Raw genomic sequence first — 20,654 nt, 5'->3', positions numbered from 1 at the left:
TTTTCAAACCTGTTCTCCTCTGTTCCACTTGTTTAACAGATGAATAAAACACATACTAGACTTGCTTTCATAGTATTTCACTTTTACTTAGCAAATTCTACTAAACTTGTCCTTAACTTTTACCAATCCTTGCTTAAACTCAACTTGTTCAACTAACTTGATCACCTAACCAACCCTAAAACCTGCCCATACCATTAAATCTCTTTCTAACTTTAACCAACCATTTAGGAGCTGTTCACACAAATGAGTTTTCTGTATTAAAGCGCACACAATAAGTCAGGTTTACACCTGCCATACACACTACTCTTACATCTTGGGTCTACAGAAATTGAGCATTTTGAAATAGCTAAAGAGCAGGTTTTAGTTTGGAAATGATGGTGTTTCCTTTCAGTGTAGATGGACTGAAACACAAACTTCTGAAACTGAGGTGCAGCTATCTTTAATTAAAAACTCTGATTGGACGTTTGTGTATCGTTCCTTGATTCTTCGATCTCCTCCCATAAGAACAATACACAAGCAGAAGATGGCAAGTATGGAAGCTGCAATATGTGTGCATTCCAAATGAGCATGAATGGTCATGTATAATATGTTTAGGCTGTAAAGCATGGATGGATATTTTATGAAATGCAAAAAAAATAAGTCTGTATGAGGAATGTTTTCATTCTAAAATTACATTTTAACAACAAAAATGCACTATTTCATGCAATTCATCCTTTTTCTATAGCACTTTTTTACAATGTAGATTATGTCAAAGCCACTTAACATAGATAAAGGAAAACAGAATTTCAATATTCCAGCAAGTCTGGCAGACAGGACAGTAGTGGTAGAATGCTGGTGTAGTGCTGATGTAAAATTAGTGTTAGCCTTTAACTTACACATACATGTATAACTAAGATAAAAATTAAACCAACGTTAAACCAATACCATTAACCTGTACCCTACCCTTAGCATACTCTAAAAACTATACACAAACCAGTACTTAACATGTCACTAACCATAACCTACACTAAAAGCTATACCGATATTGTACTACTAAACCTGTTACTAACCTCAATCGACACTAAATACATACACATCCTGTACAACTAAACCTGTCTCTTACTGACACTAAAATGTATAACCAAACCACTAAACCTGACCTTAAGTTACCCATAAAACCATATTTGTACCACTAAAGATGTCACTAACCTAACTCTCCTTTAAACCAACCATTAAAACACTCCTCTCGCTTACCTTAACCAACCATTAAAGCCATATTTGCACCATAAAACAAGTCAACCCTTAACCCTTTTTTAAACCTACCCAGACTACTTAAACATTTAAACCATACCACTTAACTCAACCCAAACTGCAATAGCTTCAAAATCTTTTTGCAATATAGAAGCTAAGTCCAGAACAATTACATAATATTTTATGTAAAAACATAGTAGCTAAGACATCTAACATAAACAGGGTGTAATCTATAATAATTGTCTGCGATATGTCATTCTGATAGGCTTCCTTGTATATCTCGCTGGTCTTTTTATCTTAGCGTGGGAGCTTCTTTTTGGCTCTTACGTGCTTTTGGGCCCGTGATGCTTTGGTCCCTCTGTAATCCTCAGACTGAATCTCATTTCTCTCCTGCCAGATCGTTTACAACCCCCATTCATCACGCCTTGCCTCCCTCTGTTCTACTCAGAGCTGGACTCTGATGATAGGAAGTTAATGTCCTGTTGCACTAGAGGATCTCCATGGCTGAGATTAAAACGTGAAGAGCTTCAGAATCGTTTCAGGTACACAATGAAATTCCGTAGGAGGACGACAAGGGTCACCTGTCCAGATAAAAGGTAATCTGTGGCACAATGGTAGCCTTGTAGGTTTGGGTTAAAGGAAACAGGCTTGCTTGAAGCATTTGGGTTTCTTTTAGATCACAAACTGGTCAATCGTGTTGTGGTGGTTTACAGTCGAGTGCGACATTACCTGGAGGTGTAGAGATGCATTTGCCAAGCATTGGGTCAAACTCTTGCAGGTCATCAGGACACAAACACAGGAAGGTGCCTTCACGGTTCTCACAGGTGGCTTCACCACACACATTACCGAGAAGCTCACACTCATTCACATCTGCAGACAAGTACAAGTGTTTCATTACTTTTCTTTCATTACAATGAAGACACAATCTAAAGTCAAATGAAGAACAATGAAGTGATTTGTTTAACTTTTTTTGACACAATTGTTCAATCAAAAATGAATCAGTTTAATTTGGTTCAGTCAAAATAAAGGGCTTAAAGAAATGATTTATTCACTTTTCTGGAGTTCTACTCAATGATCTGAAGATTTGGAGATGTACGCTGCCAAAAATGTGACTGTTTGAATTTAAGTAAGCAAATACTTAAGAGTCTATGATTAAATCTTTATTGCTGCAATCAAAATGCTTCTGGCTTGTTATTTGCTTGCCAACAACTCCTTGAACACTAACTGATGCAGTGTGCAGCTTTTAACTTCTTATACAACAATGTTGTGAGCTGTATGACATGGTTATATTCTATGATAGCAATGCTAAGATTTATTTGGATCAAAGTGTGAAAGAAAGGTCCATTTTCACACAAACTGACCACCGGCTGTTGCCTTCTTAATTATTTATGCTTCCATTAAAAAAGGTTTGGTGAACACTGTAGGAATGCAAATTACCATATGCATTTGTTTATATGGCAAAGCATGTCTTTTTCAGCAAGAAGGTTCATACAAATTACAAAGGCAGATACTGATAAGATCAGAGACTAGTGTGTGGACTTTGGGGGTTTTATGATGTGGTCACATATTGATTGGTCAGTTTGTATGTCTCTGTATTCGGGCTTTGCATATGGTCAAGAAAGATACAAAATAGGTGGTAAACTTTGCTCTGGGCTCTTCCTGCTCTGCTCCTGTCTTGCTCTGGAGTTTATCTTCTCTACTATCTGTTCAAGTGTCTCTCTCTCAGCTCACCCAGTAAGCTTTTTTTGTTTTTAAAAAATGTCTAATAGATGTCTAGTAGACATCTAAACATTGTCGTCCTGGCTAAAACAAGGCTAAATTTGGTCTGTCAGTTAAAATCTAATAGACGTCTAAGAACAGGCCAAAACTAGTCATCAAATAAACAGAAATGAATGACTACACATTTAAGGTCTGTCTAATCTGTCTACTTGACGACTAGTCTAGTTTTGGGCTATTTTTAGGTGTCTTTCAGATTTCCACTGACAGCCCACATTTAGCCTTGTTTTAGCCAAGCTGTCTACATATAAATGTCTATTAGATGTCTATTTAACACAAAATTAATATCATGTTTTATAACTTCATATTTTATCATTTTATACAGTTATTTGTAACTAATTCAGTAGTAGAGAATTATTGTCATTAAATCATTTTAAATCATTCACTCATTTTCAAGTAATTGAAATTTACTTTGGATTTATCTTAACAATTAATTGCTCCGTATTCCAATACAATACAATCACATAATAGCCACACTCTCTCACATTAGGCTATCAAAACTGCCCTTATTTACGTTTTTGGTATAAGATTGCAAAAGGATAGTTAGAAATATACAGTTTTCAAAATCATACTGATAACTTTTTAGTCATTCGGCAGAACAACAGTTCAAACCGCTGTAGTTAAAAACCAATTCAACACATTTACGATTTTTTTTTTTGTCAGTTTTTAAGGCTTAACAGACATAACCTAAGCCTATTGGTTTAGTTTTTTTTCCAGGGTAAGTGCACAATCTAATCTGAATAAACCTTTGGGGCTTAAGAAGAGATTTGTTTTGTGTTTCATTGGCATAAAAACTTGCTTTGAGTTAATCATAAACTCTGGTTCAAAGTTGACAGAAATAAAATCTAAATTTGTGAAATCACTCATGCAGATCTTAAAAAAACTGTTTTGAATGAAATCTCGATTTTATCTGTTGAATATATTAGAACAATTAAAATAAAAAATACACACTACAGAAACCCAAGTGACAGTTTAACCAGACTTCTGAAGAGACTTTTCACAACTACAAGCTTTTGTGATCTCATAACCACCTAATTTATTATTCCTACAGCTTTATCCTGATTGGCTCAGAGCGTTCTACAAGACTTTTCATTAATTCTCCTTATCAAAACTATGACTTTTGTGAACCTCATAGAGCAATGACAAACTGTGTGCACGGCTGACTTCAGTAAATAAAACAGGCCCATTTTTCTGCCGACTGTCTCTGACAGCTAGAATTTATGACGACCAAAGTAGCACTATAATGCTTCCTGCAACACGGCTCTCTCCTCCTTTCTACTCACTTCTCTCTTTCTTTTCTTCTCAATGCTTCACACATCTGCGACTCTCATTCGCTTGCTTTTATCAATCATCTCACAGCACCACATACAAAAGGATGCAATAAATCAACTTGTGTGGAAAGCCTTTATATGTGCAATAGACTCAAAATGGTCTAATGGAGCCATCCTGGCAAACACATACACATGTACACGCGCACACACACACACACTCAGCGATGGTGGGCCAGTTCGTCAATGAGCCTGGAAGTGTTTAACACTCTGTCTGGAGTCGGCCACGGTGTGGGTGCTGCACCACTAGGGAATGATAAAAGCTTGGAAAAGGGCGTCTGTGCCAGAGGAACAATGTAAAAGACAGATATGGCCTCATAAGAGCTGATATATACCAGTGGCTTTTTATGCACTCCGGAATAGAGTAGGCTTTGAACGGGACGTTTTCTACATCTTAAACAGATTTCTTTTTTCATGTAAGCGTTCTGCTCAATTACCTAACCTACAGTAGATTGCCATTACAGAAAAAATCACGTTTTGGAGCTGGCATGACATATAGGTTTTATTAGTCTTTTTTATTGTGAGGTATATCTAAATGAAATTGCTCTAAATCTACTTTGTCTAGCAGAAATCGATTTAATAATGGTTGTTTCTCTGTGATTTCATAAAAGAATGTTAAGTGTGGGTGGCATGGTGGCTTAGCAATTAGCACTGTCACCTCACAGCAAGAAGGTCACTGATTCGAGTCCCAGCTGGATCAGTTGCCATTTTTGTGTGGAGTTTGTGTGTTCTCCTCGTGTTCTCATGGGTTTCCTCCGGTTGCTTCGGTTTCCCCCAAAGTCCAAAGACTGATATAGGTGAAATGGGTAAAATAAAAATAAATTGGGCTGTAGTGTATGTGTGCGAATGTGACATTGTATGGGTGTTTCCCAGTACTGGGTTGCAGCTGGAAGGACATCCTGTGTAAAACATATGCTGGATAAGCTGGTTGTTCATTCCCCTGTGGTGACCCCTGATAGATAAAGGGACTAAACCGAAGAAAAATGAATGAATGAATGTTTATCACTGAGATTTCATGTAAGAATGTTAAGTGTATTATACAGCTTTAATTTTAATTTTTTTGATGACAGACTGATGTGATGACTGATTTTTAGGATTTTTGAGGTAAAGCACTATTGTAATTATCATTTTATATCTTTATACTTTGCCGCTACCCTTCAAATGACCAAGCCTTACCTTTTTTTTGTCAGTAAGATGTTTGTAATTATTTAAAATACAATAAAATTGATTATGCTCATTTATTCTTTTAGATATTTTAACAACTACAGCTCAGTTTTCATTTTTTACAAAATATATGTTATACTGAAAGACAATGAAAAAAATATTATCCATAATTTGGCATTTTATTGCATTTAAGACCTTAAAGTGGTAATTTTGTTGTATTTAATATGCTTTTTTTCCATAGGTGCGTCCCAAATTGTATACTTATGCACTATTCTTTGTAGTATAAAAAGTGTGTTTACACTAAAAACTCAAAAAATAATAAGTGTACTTTAATTACCCGGATGATGCACTTAATCAACCATTAAAATGTAGTGTGGAGCGCTGGACACTTCATGCCCTCAACCATAGATATATACACTAGATATTGCATATAGACCCTGGTCATGCGTCAATAAGAACAAATGTCATTCAACAGCCCTTTAGTCAAGACTAAAGCCAATGTGAAGATGCTGGACTTTTGTGCTGTGTACAGGTGTAGTAACAAGCAAATTAAGAAAACAAAGCACAAAAGCATTACATTTCATAGGTTATATTTCATTGTTACGATTTCGTATGTTATGATCCTTTGTGCTAAACAAATATCGATGATACTATACAGTTTCTTACTGCACTGATCGCAAAGTAGCACCAACTTGCACTAAATTCTAGGCTTTTAATTTTGTTGAATAAAATAAGCAGACAATGTAAATGAAATATGATAAATAGAAACGCTGCGGTGCTACAAACTTGTATTATTGTCGGCTAAGTGAACAAGTCATTCATAACATGGATTCATTCACAAACAAATCGCTCTATCTTTTAGTAGATGTTAAAGCAGGAGAGGGGGTGAGCGCATAACCTAATCGCGGCGTCGCGGGCAGTGCGTCCAGGCATCCGGAGTAGGTCCAGCAGAGGTAGTCAGTCTGAGCTCTGAGGGGTAAGTCTCCGGCAGGCGAGAATCTAGCCGGAACTGACCTGAGTGTATTTTGCTATCTGGGTGGTTAGGCGTGTATCAGCAAACTAATAAAGCCCGAAAAAAGCCCTGACCTTAGCGAATAAACAGTGTTCCACCAGGATCATGTATGTCAGAAACTATAGTTTACTGCTGAACTCATTTTGTCATGGTAAAATAACACAGAAATCGAATAATAACACTTCAGTCTCCTGCCGAAGCTCAGACGGTCTGCTTTGAGAAACTGTCAATCACAGCTGTCAATCACGATGACACGCCCAGCATTAAATTACTGCTAAAAACAAACTGTTTACAAAAATGAAGATCTGCACCTATTTCAGCACAATAACCAGTGCCTTAATCGACCAGAACCATCTTTCGGGACATTTTATTACAAGTGTAATAATTTTTTTTATTTAGGCTTTTTTATTTAGTCTCCTTCATTAACACGGAGGAGGCGGGCTTTATGACTTGTACTGCAGCCAGCCCCCAGGGGGCGATCTAACGGCAGAGACCTTCACTCAAACGCAGGCTTGCGGCACACTTGACACAAACACTCGCTCTTTGTCGGCAATGCCCGTGTGTTCACTTATCCATCGATATAGAAAAGGGATGTAAAATATTTTCAGAATTTAAAAAAATATTTGCATACTGACCACTCCTGATCATAGATATATGTATCTATACCTCTGGTTCCAGATGGCCAGTCCTCCAATGCAGCTTGGTCCCTCATTAATTTCAAAGAAGAGCAACCCTGTACTAAAATGGCGGCTCTATTGATGCATTCCTTCCAATAGACAACAACAGAGTTGGGGACATCTAATGTAAATATCTATGGCACGAAAGAGGAAGGGGTGGAGCTATCAGGCTCACATGTTGGATTACATTATTTAATTTAGATTGTGAAAGCAAAATTTTCCTACGAGAGTGATTATATCGCCTCCTGATGGTGAATGCAGTTATACTCATGGCAGGTATTATTTGGTAGTTTGGTCATATACTGTATTTCATTAATATGGGAAACGATTTTAATTTCCGCTTTGTAAAAAAACCCATTAGTGTTCCATTTGGGATGACACTACATACATATACTATGGTATTGAGTGTATAAGTGCATAAGAGCATAGTGTATAGTGTGCCATTTGGGACGCAGCTTATGTTTGTAAACTATGTCAGTTTAAAGCAGAAACAAAAATGGGTTGTCTCATCCTTGACATAATAGCTGTACTTTTTCATAATACATTTTAGCAATAATTGTATTGCATCAACCTTTTAAAGTATATTTTCAAACAGAATGACATTTTAAATTAAACTGATGTTCAAAGCATTAGAAGCAAACACGTCTATGTGGAAAACTCACTTTATATTTATTAGGAATTCCGACAATACAGAGAAAAGCAATTTTCTTTTCTTTTTTTCCCCCAGCAGCAGCAAGCAAAATTAGTTCAGGATGCTTTAATGCTTTGTTTTTATTTATTTTTCCCTCAAGTACACAAGGAGTTAAGATTCTCAGTCTCTGGAAAGGGATTAGATGTTATCCATTTACTTCATTAAAACAGTTCAAGACACACAGAGAAGCTTGAAAGGGCTGAAACAGATCTTTAGAAAAGTCTATAGATCATAGAACGTCTGGATCTGGGATTTATTTTTGTTTGTCAACTGATTAGGGCACAGAAAACTGCACTTTATTAAAATGTGGTGCTCAAAAATTGACTTAGCGGGTTCAAATTTAGCATTTCCTTCAGCTATGTCACAAATGAGGGAGAAAAGGACAAAAATAAAATAACAAAGAAACACACAGGTCTTTGTTTGTCTAGGTAATTGGTGGACAAAAGGAAGAGAGAGGGAGTAATGGATGTGGTAGTGGGAGAATCTAAGGAGAGAGATGGAAGAATAGATAAAGAGAGAGAAGTGGGAGGAAAAGAGGAATGCAGAGCCTGTCTGTGTATCAGCATTAGTGTGTATTATTGTGTGTTACTGCTGTGGGAAACCAGAAACGATGGAGGTTGTTTGTGGCGGGTTACATAAGCCAATAAGACAAACAACCTCTATTCAGAGACTGAGAGAGAGAGTGTGTGTTTAACAGTGAGTGTGTGGTTCAGTGTGTTTGTTTGCTATACGTGTGTGTATGAAAACCCATAGACTTAGATCAAGCTAGAGAACAATATGCTGTGTGCAGTAGGTGTGGGTGGTTTAAATCTTATACCATGGTGTGAGCAGTGAAACTACTCAAGAGTTAAAATTAAAAAAAATGTAAATGTATAAAAAATTTATTAATAGCAGCAAAAGTTGATTTATAATGCTATAAAAGTTTATCAAATAAAAGCTTTTTGTTTCAATGTGTAAAAAATATATCCTGGCAAAAATATTTAGCATATCAGTTAATTGATGCATTGATAATAGTACCAACTAGGCTTATTCTGAAAATGTACCGCTATATACATTTCTGGAGAGCACAAAATACATCCCCGGAGCTACATTTTTTTTGCCGTTTTTGCGAATCCACTAGAGGCCGCAGTGTACGCTTTTTGGGATTTCAGATTTCCCTTGCAAATGCCATTCACGCATGCTGTTCTCGTGTAAACCAGAGGCTGCTGTTGACAAACTGACTGATTGATTGATTGATCGACTAACCCACCCTCCTCCTTCCCTAAACCCAACTAATAGTGTTTTCAAAAGTACAGATTGACCCATCCACCAACTTTCCTAATCCCTAAACTGACAGTGATTTAAAAAGCAATCCAGAAAAAAAGATCTTGCCTGATTTTTACCACATTTTTACCATTATTAACTTTTTATTTTTATATTATATACACTGTTTATATGTTATATATTGTTTTTTTATTTCTTGGCTTTTGTTTTTGTCTTACCCGCTTTTTGGAACCGTTCTTCGCCAGACTCGAAGCCTGTTGACATGGTCAACTCCTCTGCGTCTCAAGTCCGCCAACATACATGGTGAGCTACAGGACAAACTGGTAACATCTAGAAAGCGGTTCATATGGAAGGAAGTGTTCGGCTGGTGAGCGTGAAAAGAAACGGTGTCATACCGCCCCCTTTGCTCTAAAGACAAAATGCAGAAGACAAAACTTCTGGCTACATAATTTGCGATCTGCAGAAATGTATATAGAAGGACATTTTCAGAATGAGCCTAGGTTGCATTATACATATTTTATTTTCATCAACACAAAACTATGAAATAAATATTAACACTAAATGTAATATTTTTTTTGCAATAATACTATTTTACTCCATTTAAGACCAAATAAATGCAATAAATGCAGCCTCAGTGAGCTTAAGAGACTTGTTTCTTTATAGCTTTTATTTCTACAGGTTTAATTATTGTCATTTTAGCCTGATTTTAAGTTAAATCATTTATGTTTAGCTATTTTTTGTCTTTTTTCAAATTCAATAATCTATGCTACACAAATAATAATATTAGTCATATAATAAAGGCAACTCTCTTTCAGAAGGTAAGCTGCACAAGAGCAGTCAAGATGAAAACATGTGTTATTTTAAAGCATTCACCAGCTCCAGACCTCTAAACACCAGGCCACAAAAAATACATGTGGCTCCATCACTTTAATAGGTCTTGACTGTGTGTCAATGTATTAATATGTCTAGATGTGTGTGTATATGGGGCCACTGATGTGTTTAACCCCAGTCGCTGTGTTTTAAACATTACCGGGGTCTGTGCCGTTTACCCTCAGACTGGAAGAAACTAAACACGCACATCAATCATGGCCATAGCAAAGCGTCTGCCATCTTTTTTTACATTGTCTGAGAGGAAGTGGCAAAAAATCTGGCCTCGGTTTAAAAACCCAGCTCTGGTTTACCTGTCTATCAGGGCTTTACAAACACACCAGACCTCTCATCCATTAGCCGTTTGTCTCCCAAAGGAATAAGATATATTTTTACACTCAAAATAACACTCAACTTTGAACAAAAGATTAACAAATGAGTTTAACCATTTTTGAAAACTTTCAGCCAATCCCCGGGTCTTGCGTTATGTATTATTGAAGTATCAGATTGGGTTTCGGTATCAATAGATACACAAAAGTGTATCTGCAGTGTACGCTTTTTGGGATACACAAAATCAATAGATACACAAAATCAAGTGATTCTGACTCTGAAATAAAAACCTGAACGGGAGACTCTGAAAAAAAACCCTGATCTGGACATCCCTATGTTATACTGTATGTCCTGCTTCTTCTTCTTTTTCTTTGGCCTTTGTCCCGTATGATTGCGAGGTCAGCTCTGTTTGGAACAAGTCCATATGATAACGACTTTTTTGCACCTTCCAGCCGGCCTGTCGTATGGGCCTGTCACACTCACACACTCACACACTCATACACTACGGACAATTTAGCTTACCCAATTCACCTGTAGCATGTCTTTGGACTGTGGGGGAAACCGGAGCACTCGGAGGAAACCCACGCGAACGCAGGGAGAAACTATGTCCTTCTATCTTGTGCAAATTCCTGCTTGTTGCTTGCAGCACTAGTTCTGATGCTGAACATTTATAGTTTGAATAAAATATTCAAAAGCTTTCAAACAACAAAAGGAGTAAAACATCGCAGATATTTCATTTTTGGGTGAACTATACCTTAAAAACAACAAGCAAAACATTTCAGCTGTTTAAGATAGGTGTCTAATAGTGTTTAATCCGTGAAAAAACAGTGAATACTATTTAATTTTAAGTTGAATGTATTGAAGTCACAGAAACTAGAGTGGAAAAAAAACATACCCACACAGCCCTGCCCATCCTGAGAGTCCTTAAATCCCGGGTCGCACTGGCAGATGAAGGAGCCTATTGTATTCTGACAAGTACCATGACTTCCACAGGTATTCTCATTCAGAGAACACTCATCCACATCTAGAAAGAGAACAGGAGAGACAGTGAGACAGAAGGAAGAAGATGTTTTTGTGAGCTCTTTGTGTGCTGAGATGAATGGATGAGTGAAAGAACACAACGGGGAGTTCAAAAATCACATACAGTTCTATTCAAAAGTTTGAGACTTTTTGGAAAAGAAGCGTTTTGTGCTAATAAAAAATACAGTAAAAACAGTACTATTCTAATATTTTTTTATAGTTTAGTATAACTGACTTTTTTTGACATATATATTAAAAATTTCTTTATTCCTGTGTACGTAAAGCTGAATTTTCAGCATCAATACGTCAGCCCCAAGTTTCACATAATCCTTCAATTAATTTAATATGCTAATTTAGAGCTCAAGAAAAATGTATTATTAATATTAATATTATTATTATTATTATTATTATTATTATTATTATTATTATTATTACTATTACTACTATACTACTATCACTACTACTACAATTATTATTATTATTATTATTACTACTACTACTACTACTATTATACTACTATCACTACTACTACAATTATTATTATTATTATTATTATTATTATTATTATTTTCAATGCTGAAAACTCTAGTGCTTCCTAATATCATTGTGGAAACGTGACACTTTTTTCCCCCGAGATTTTGTAACAAATAGAAAGAAATAGAAACTAAATTATTTGAAAGAAAATTGAGTAATACAGTTTCATTTGTGAACATTAATTACATTAGCTAACATTAAACAAAGTACTTTTAAAACATTTGTTAATAGTATTAATTCATTTTTACAAATTTACTAATACATGTCTAAATGTCCCATGTATTTATAATAGTAATAACAATAAATGATGCATAATTACCTTCAACTAACCATAAACCAACCCTCATCATTCCCCTTTTCACAAGTAAGTATATGTAGTTGATTAATATTACTTGGTACTTAAAAGTATAGTAAAGCCTGTTCACATCAACCACAATACCAATACAAATATAACAATAAACATATCTGAGGTGTAATCACTCTAATTAAACTAAAGCAGCACAATTTACCCCAGCACTTTCAAAGAAGGCAACACAAATGTGCTGAAAGTAGCTGAGGTACTTTTATTTTTAGAATTTACTTTGCAAGCCCGCATAACTAGTATGTGTTTTTAAAATTTATTTTCTATGTAAAACCAATTGTTTCTGTGAAATACAATACATTTAAATAATCTTTGAAAAGATGGCTTAACATCAAGAAGATCATCTGCATGTCTTTTTACAACTTTAAATTTCAAGCTCTTTTTACCATTTATATCAATGGAGTCTCAGTGGCTGTCAGTGTTTTATCATTTATTAGTTGGGGAAAAATCATTCATTCATTCATTCATTTTCTTTTCAGCTTAGTCCCTTTATTAATCTGGGGTCGCCACAGCGGAACCAACCCCCAACTTATCCATCAAGTTTTTACGCAGCGGATGCCCTTCCAGCCGCAACCCATCTCTGGAAAACATCCACACACACTCACTACGGAGAATTTAGCGTACCCAATTTACCTGTACCGCATGTCTTTGGACTTGTGGGGGAAACCGGAGGACCTGGAGGAAACCCACACGAATGCAGAGTGAACATGCAAACTCCACATAGAAATGCCATTCTTCGGCTTAGTCTCTTTATTAATATAGGGTCGCCACAGCAGAATGAACCACCAACCTATCCAGCAAATGTTTTACACAGCGGATGCACTTCCAGCTATAACCCAGCACTGACACACATACACTATGGCTAATTTAGTTTATTCAGTTAACTTATACAGCATGTCTTTGGACTGGACCCGAAAGAAACCAATGCGAGAACATGCAAACTCCACACAGAAATGCCAATGGATCCAGACGAGACTCGAACCAGTGACCTTCTTGCTGGTGGAAAAAAAATAATGGTCTGAACAATGTTGTTGTTTTACATTTAGAACGATTTTTAAGTCTTTATTTATCATCATGTTTTGTTATTATGCTTGGTGTGAACAGTTCTTTATATGAGAAGAACAACAAACTATAATGTAATCAAAAATGCATTTACTATCATTTTACATAAAAACCTAATTCCAAATATTTGGATGATAGTATATATACAGTAAATACGGACAACTGAATATGAAATGAGTAAACATGTAAACATAATTGCAAGCTACAAGCCACACACTTAAGCCATACGGGACAAACAAAACAGCTCAGATCAGTGCAACAATGCCAGCTGAGAGAAGCAAAGTGATGACATCACGGCTGAAGTTGGTGCCCTTGAACACTCACCAAAACAGATGCTATGTTCACCTCGGGCATGGCCAGGTGGGCAAGGTGCCTCACATCGGTAAGAGCCAGGTGTGTTCATACAAGCCCAAACCCCACAAATAGATATCCCCAAATCAGCACACTCATCAATATCTGACACACAGCACAAGCAACCAATCAGCATATCCTGATTAACCAATCAGCACAGAACTTCTGGATGGAGAGTGAGACTAAAAGCAAATCATTTCTCTCTGTTTTTACCCTGGCAGGTACCATTTATACATCTGGTGTCATCCACACACTCATCTACATCTGAAAAAGCCCACACATAAACACACACACACACATTGGGTCATGTTAATGTGATATATTTCTCTTTGTCTAGACAACTAGTGCAGAAGCTTCCTTCTCTCCGTTTTACTGCTGGATGGGGCATTTAAAACAACTCTGGCACCTCACTGGGTCCCAGGAGCACATACACCCGTCCCACCAGAGGAAAAATAACATTGGCTCATATGTGAAACCCATTAGACACACAATCCCTTTCTTTCTCGTACTCGCTCTCTCTCTTGTGCCGCCAAAGACTGGGGCTTTTCAACAAAGCAACAGATTAATTTCACGTAAACATTAAATAAATATCAACACAGCAGCGCTGAGAATCAGGACAAACCACAGCAGGGTGCATCCAAAAGTGAATGTGTTTGTGTGTGTCTCTGTGTGTGTATACGTACCCTGACAGCCTGTCCTGGTGGACACAAAGCCAGCATCACACACACACAGGAATGAACCCTCAGTGTTCAAACATTCTCCATTCGGGATACACAGTTGTGTATCATCTTCACATTCATCAACATCTATGAGGATAGAGTGATCAAATTAGCTTCGTGAATTGAATTCTGGTCGATTTCTTACTGCTTGTATTTTTGTAAACAAAAATAGTACATAAAACAGAGGGAATTCTAATATATTCAATTATTAGTCTGCTGTGTTACAAGTTTAGCTGGCTACAGTTGAAGTCAGAATTTTTAGACCCGTTTATTTTTACCCCAATTTCTGTTTAACGGAGAGAGGATTTTTTTTCCACACATTTCTAAACATAATTGTTTTAATAACTCATCTCTAATAAATAATTTATTGCATCTTTGCCATGATATTTTTTTCAAGACACTTGAATTCAGCGTAAAGTGACATTGAAAGGCTTAACTAGGTTAATTAGGCTAACTAGGCAGGTTAGGCTAATTAGGCCATTGTATAACAATGGTTTGTTCTGCAGACAATTGAAAAAATATATATCTTAGAGGGGCTAATAATTTTGACTTTAAAATGTTTATAAAAAAATTAAAAGCTGATTTTATTCTAGCAAAAATAAAGCAAAAATACTTTCTCCAGAAGAAAAAATATTATCAGACATATTGTGAAAATTTATTTTGCTCTGTTAAACATCAATTAAAAAAATATCTTAAAAGAAAAAAAAAAATTAAAGGGGGCTAAAATTTCTGGCTTCAACTCTATTCAGTTATCAGCATAGACACTACCTGACAAAAGTCTTGTCGCATATCCAAGTTTAAGGAACAACAAATAATAATTTGACAAATAGCTGATCATTTAATCTCAGAAGTGGCTTATATGAAGGCCTCTAGATTACATTTATTTTACCAAAAAATAATATGATCAAGTCTTGATTTTAATTATTTAATTAGAACAATAAGGTCTGACTTTGCTTAGGCAAAGTCTTGTCACTTAACATAAACAATGTACAGTATAGAATATTAAAAAAGTCACGGTGCAGTGAAAAAATAATTAATATTGTGTATGACACCCATGAGCTTGGATGACTGCATTCATACATCTCTGCTGTGACTCAAATAATGGCAAAGAAAGTGTTCCTGCAGGACTCCCAGAATTCATCGAGATCCTTCAGATTCATCTTCAATGTCTCCTCTATCTTACCCCAGACATGCTCAATAATGTTCATTGTCTGGTCACTGGGCTGGCCAATCCCGGAGCACCTTGACCTTCTTTGCTTTCAGGAATTTTGATGTGGAGGCTGAAGTATAAGGAGCGCTATCATGCTGAAGAATTTGCCCACTCCTGTGGTTTGTAATGGAATGGGCAGCACAAATGTCTTGATACCTCAGGCTGTTGTTACCATCCACTCTGCAGACACCCCCATACTAAATGTAACCCTAACAATGATTTTTCCTTCACCAGACTTGACTAATTTCTGTGAGAATCTTGGGTCCATGCGGGTTCCAATAGGTCTTCTGCAGTATTTGTGATGATTGGGATGATTCATCTGAAAAATCTACCTTCTGACACTTTTCCAAGTGATCAACTAGAAGTCAAGTTATTATTTACTTGGATTGAAAACAATACTTTTGTCTGGTAGTGTATGCTGCTGGTTTTATAAAAAAAATATGGTGCTTAAAATTGACAAAAAACAAAAAAAAATAAGATCAGATAAGGAAACATTATTTGGTGGACATGCACCCTAAGAGTATTATGATTATAATATGCTATTCTGAACACAGCCTCTGCTTATATGTGTGTGTTTGTGTGTGTAGGTTTATCTCACCAAGGCAGCTGGTGCTATTGACTTGTCTATACCCCTGTGGGCAATTGCACTGGTAAGACCCTAAGATATTGACGCACTGGCCCACACCATCACAGGTCTGAGGTATCACCAAACACTCATCCACATCTGTAAACATCAGAATATCTCAGCATCAATCTTAGATGTAACATGAATACATGAATATATATGGCACACAAATTCAGTCTGGTACCTTCACATTGGTCTCCTGAGGACGACAGTTTGAAGCCAGGCTCACAGTTGCAGATGAATGACCCCTGTGTGTTTTGACAGTGACCTTGGATACACACGTTATCGTCCTGACATTCATCAATGTCTGTGACACACATACACAATGTTTATCTATATTTTATATGTTTTATTGATTGATTTTATTTTATTTTATTGATTTATTCAACCTGTTTGTGTGACTTGCAAATTGAGAGTCACAGTGCTATCATAACTTACATAAAAAGCTACAACATATAAAATCCCTGACACACCAAACTGACAACAGTACTGGAGGCTGCAAAATTTGAGAGAGCATACAGATGAAGTCAGAATTATTAGCCCTTCTGAATTAATAGACCGCCCTGTTTATTTTTATCCTCTATTTCTGTTTAATGAAAAGATTGTTTTTTTCAACACATTTCTAAACATAATAGTTTTAATTACTAATTTCTAAAAATGGATTTCTTAAATCTTTGCCATGATGACAGTACATAACATCTGACTAGACATTTGTCAATGTAATAGTATTCTGCTTAAAGTGCAATTTAAAGGCAAGGCAAGTTAGGATAACTTTATATAACAATAGTTTGTTCTGTAGACAATTGAAAAAAATATATTACTTAAGGCAGCTAATAATATTGACCTTAAAATGATTTTAGAAAATTAAAACTGCTTTTATTCTAGCCATGAAAAAAACCGGAATAAGACTTTCTCCAGAGTAAAAATATTATAGGAAGTACTATGAAAAATTAATTGCTCTGTTAAACATCATTTGGGAAATATTCGAAAAAGAAAAAATAAATACAGGGGGGCTAATAACTTTGACTTTAATGTAACCAGGGCAAACATGTAATAAGCATTGATGTTGTACTTCTGTATTCTAGCATTTTAATGGCACATGATGTAATTTTTGCCCTTATAGAGGACGTGTATTCACAATAATCAAACATGTGTTTTGATGATGCCGTGACATCTTCATTACATCATATGGTACTCATGTTCAGAAATCATGTTTATGGATGAGCTAAAGTTTTCAAAACTTATTAACAGGGTAATACGAAGCAGAACACGGCGGTCCATGTCACTAATTAAAACTGCTTATTCGTCTGTATTTTAATATTCTTCGCAACATTTGTGATAACGTAAGCACATAAGTCAACAAAATATATAACAAATATATAATACTTTTAATTACATCTTACATAGAGTACCTTTAAAGTCTTGACTTAAGTTTATTTTAAAATGCCTTTTACAATTTTGATTCATGGTTATTTTTCAATATGTGATCACATTGTGCAAAATATTTCATAAAAGTTTTCCTATCCATTTGATCCACCTAATCCATGGCTAGTTAAAGTAATTTAATTGATTAACTTGTTATTTTGCATTTTAAATGCAATTAAATCAGAAGATAAAACATAATAATCAGCACTGACTTGCACACTATACTGTCCATAATGATTTTCATACTTAGATATATTCTTGTTATAGTCCAAATATCACAAAATTCTGAAATCAAGAATCATTTTCTAGTTCAGTGGTTCCCAAAGTAGGGGTCATGGGACAATGACAGGGGTCACTTTTTGATTTCCAAAACATATTTGATTAAACTATTATAACTACCAAATTTTATCCATAACCCACAAAAGATAAAAATATTTATTAATTGCATAAAAGCAACAACATCATGCAAACAAAAAGCCATCAGCCTTTCAGTTGTTGTTTTTTTAGTTTTTTTTTTCATAGGATTGGTGTGTTTACGTTAGATTAATAACACAGCAATAACGTCAGCTGCAGCAGATTGATTTTATAGCACCAGGTAAAAGTTTTTCTGACACCTTCATAGCAATCAAATACATTAAAAATATATACATGCCATAACTGAACTTTAAGAAAGGCGGTCTTCAAAATTAAACCAAGAATAGACTTGTGCTGAAAACATTGGGTCTACCAGTCTCTGTAAGCTATGTTAATAATGAATTAAACAAATAATAAATGACTCTAAAAATTATATGGTTGTTAGACTGTTGCGTTTTTTTTTTGTGTAATAATATGCTTGTGTTTATATAGGCCTATTGTTGTATGCGCAACATTTTTATATTTATAACCACCTTGATGAATGTAGGGGTCGCCAGGTATTGTTATTTTGGGGGTTGCGTGCTGAAAAGTTTGGGAACCCCTGTTCTAGACAAGTAAAAACTATTTAATTTTTAGAAATAGTAAGTCATGATTAAGTGGGTTTTCATCAAACAAGCAAAATAATCTGCTATAGGGTTAAGTAAAATAATCTGGTTTTCAGGGCCGGAGTGGGACTCTTTTTCAGCCCTGGAGTTTCAAGCCTTAGACCGGCCCACCTCAGTTCACCACTGACTATATTAAAATAAGGTCATTTCCAATTCAGTTTCTAATTACACTATCACGTCTTTTTTGAGAAAACAGCTGTTATAGAACTTAAAATGATCAACAACCCTTACAGCATTATATGTCTTAACAATAAAAATGAAAAAAAAAAATTTTCTCTGACGAGGACCGAACCCGGGATGGCGGCGTCGTAACTTAACGTGCTAACCACTGTACCAAAACAGCTGTACATAGAACGGTGACTTATCCAGCTATATCATCATTAACCTGTAGGCCACGAAAAAATAGATAAATAGAGCAGAACTGCGGTAAAATAATGAATAAGAAGGCTGTGGTCAAGTAAATAAATAAATAATTTTTAAAAAGTGTGACTGCTGAGAGCGACAGATTCTGGAGCTAGGGACACCGGCCCTCGCGGCCAAAAAACGGACCGGCCCACCGGGAATTCTCCCGGTTCTCCCGATTAGCCAATCCGGGCCTGCTGGTTTTAGTCTTGAAATACATTTAGTTTAATTCTTCAACTGGCTGATTATGATTAACTTGTTTTAAGGAAAAAAAGTTATCTAAATTAATTATAAATAAACAACAAAACAAATCATTACAAAAAAAAAAAAAAAAAACATGCATCTAACGATTTCCACAATGACAAAACAACAAAACAAAAGCTACATCAAAACTAGACAAAAACACAACAATGGACAAAAGCACTTGAAAGTCGAAGAGCTTATCAATCTTTTGTTTGATGAGATAGAGACAAGCAAAGTCTTTGAAAAACACTAAAAGCAGCTGAACTGTGGATGGATGGTACCTGTGCAGCTTTTGCCGTCAGGAGTGGGCAAGAACCCTTCATCACACGTGCAGACGAAATAGCCCTCCAGATTAGAGCACTGACCATGAGCGCACACTCTTTCATCCAGACACTCATTTATATCTGCACAGAGAAGGTCACACGCACAATATATCCGAAGAAAAACACCACCATGGGTCACATTTATAAAAGCTCCCTCATTTGTCAAAAAATAGCTGTGCTAAACACATATCAGCGCATAAAATCAACAACACTGTAAAGGCTTCTTACCTACACATTGGCCGTTTTTTCCTTCAAACCCATCCGGACAGGGAGAACACATGAATGAGCCCAAAGTGTTATAGCAGAGACCAGATGGACACGCTCTCCTGTTCTGACATTCATCAATATCTACACACAGAGAGAACATTGTAAAGAAAATAAAGAGACAGAATCAGTATTTATATATATATATATATATATATATATATATATATATATATATATATATATATATATATATATATATTGAAAGTCTGATGACTTTTTTTCTGTATGTTGCTTTTTAATATAGCTCTTAACTCCATTTTTTTCTTCTGTAGGTTATGGATAATATATGGTATTTCTAATGGTTTATAAAAATGAATTAGATTTTTGAAAATCACCAAAAAAGTATTGTCCTGTATTCAGAAATAATATGCTACAAAATTGGTTTGTTTTTCCTTAAAACAAGCAAAATAATCAGCCAGTGGGGTAAGAAAATGAATCTTGTTTCCGCTTTGACAAGATTGTTTAGCTTGCTTCATTGGCAGATTATTTTGCTTGTTTAAAACAACTAAATTTTGGCATACTATTTCTGAAAACATATATTTCTGGAAAAAATTTTGCTTGTCTAGAAAGTGCTTCTTGTTTCATAAGTTTCCTTTTTAACTGAACTAGAATCAAGACAAAAAATCTAAATAAGGAGGCATTTTTTGCAGTGTATTTCACAAAATATGACATTTTTATAAAAAAAAATAAACACAGTAAAAAAAGAGGTTATATTTTTTGAAATATCAGATTTCAGACTACATTTATTTTTATTT

At 35.5% G+C, this 20,654-nt stretch overlaps 1 protein-coding gene across 15 annotated transcripts in view; it reads right to left on the bottom strand.

Annotated features, from left to right (window-relative positions):
- The window catches only part of ltbp1 (latent transforming growth factor beta binding protein 1), a 161,909-nt gene that overhangs the window by 15,654 nt on the left and 125,601 nt on the right, over nt 1–20,654 (bottom strand). For 14 of the 15 annotated variants that reach the window (XR_015513372.1, XM_087290441.1, XM_087290443.1 and 11 more), the window contains 7 exons: nt 19,861–19,980; nt 19,591–19,713; nt 16,405–16,527; nt 16,194–16,319; nt 14,350–14,472; nt 11,234–11,362; nt 1,960–2,100 (listed from right to left, as the gene is read on the bottom strand). Coding sequence is in view for 13 of the 15 variants with exons in the window: in XM_087290441.1 (XP_087146567.1) it covers nt 1,960–2,100; nt 11,234–11,362; nt 14,350–14,472; nt 16,194–16,319; nt 16,405–16,527; nt 19,591–19,713; nt 19,861–19,980 (885 nt within the window). In the remaining 2 variants the exon portion in view is untranslated. Of the gene's footprint in view, nt 1–1,959; nt 2,101–11,233; nt 11,363–14,349; nt 14,473–16,193; nt 16,320–16,404; nt 16,528–17,697; nt 18,710–19,264; nt 19,714–19,860; nt 19,981–20,654 lie in introns of those variants that run through there. The other variant, XR_015513373.1, reaches the window with a different exon arrangement.

The sequence above is a fragment of the Danio rerio genome, chromosome 17, assembly GCF_052040795.2.
Source record: "Danio rerio strain M-AB ecotype USA chromosome 17, GRCz13ab, whole genome shotgun sequence".
NCBI classification, from domain to species: domain Eukaryota; kingdom Metazoa; phylum Chordata; class Actinopteri; order Cypriniformes; family Danionidae; genus Danio; species Danio rerio.
Note: the sequence above shows the minus strand (reverse complement) of the source record. Positions and strands in the feature narration are given on the sequence as shown.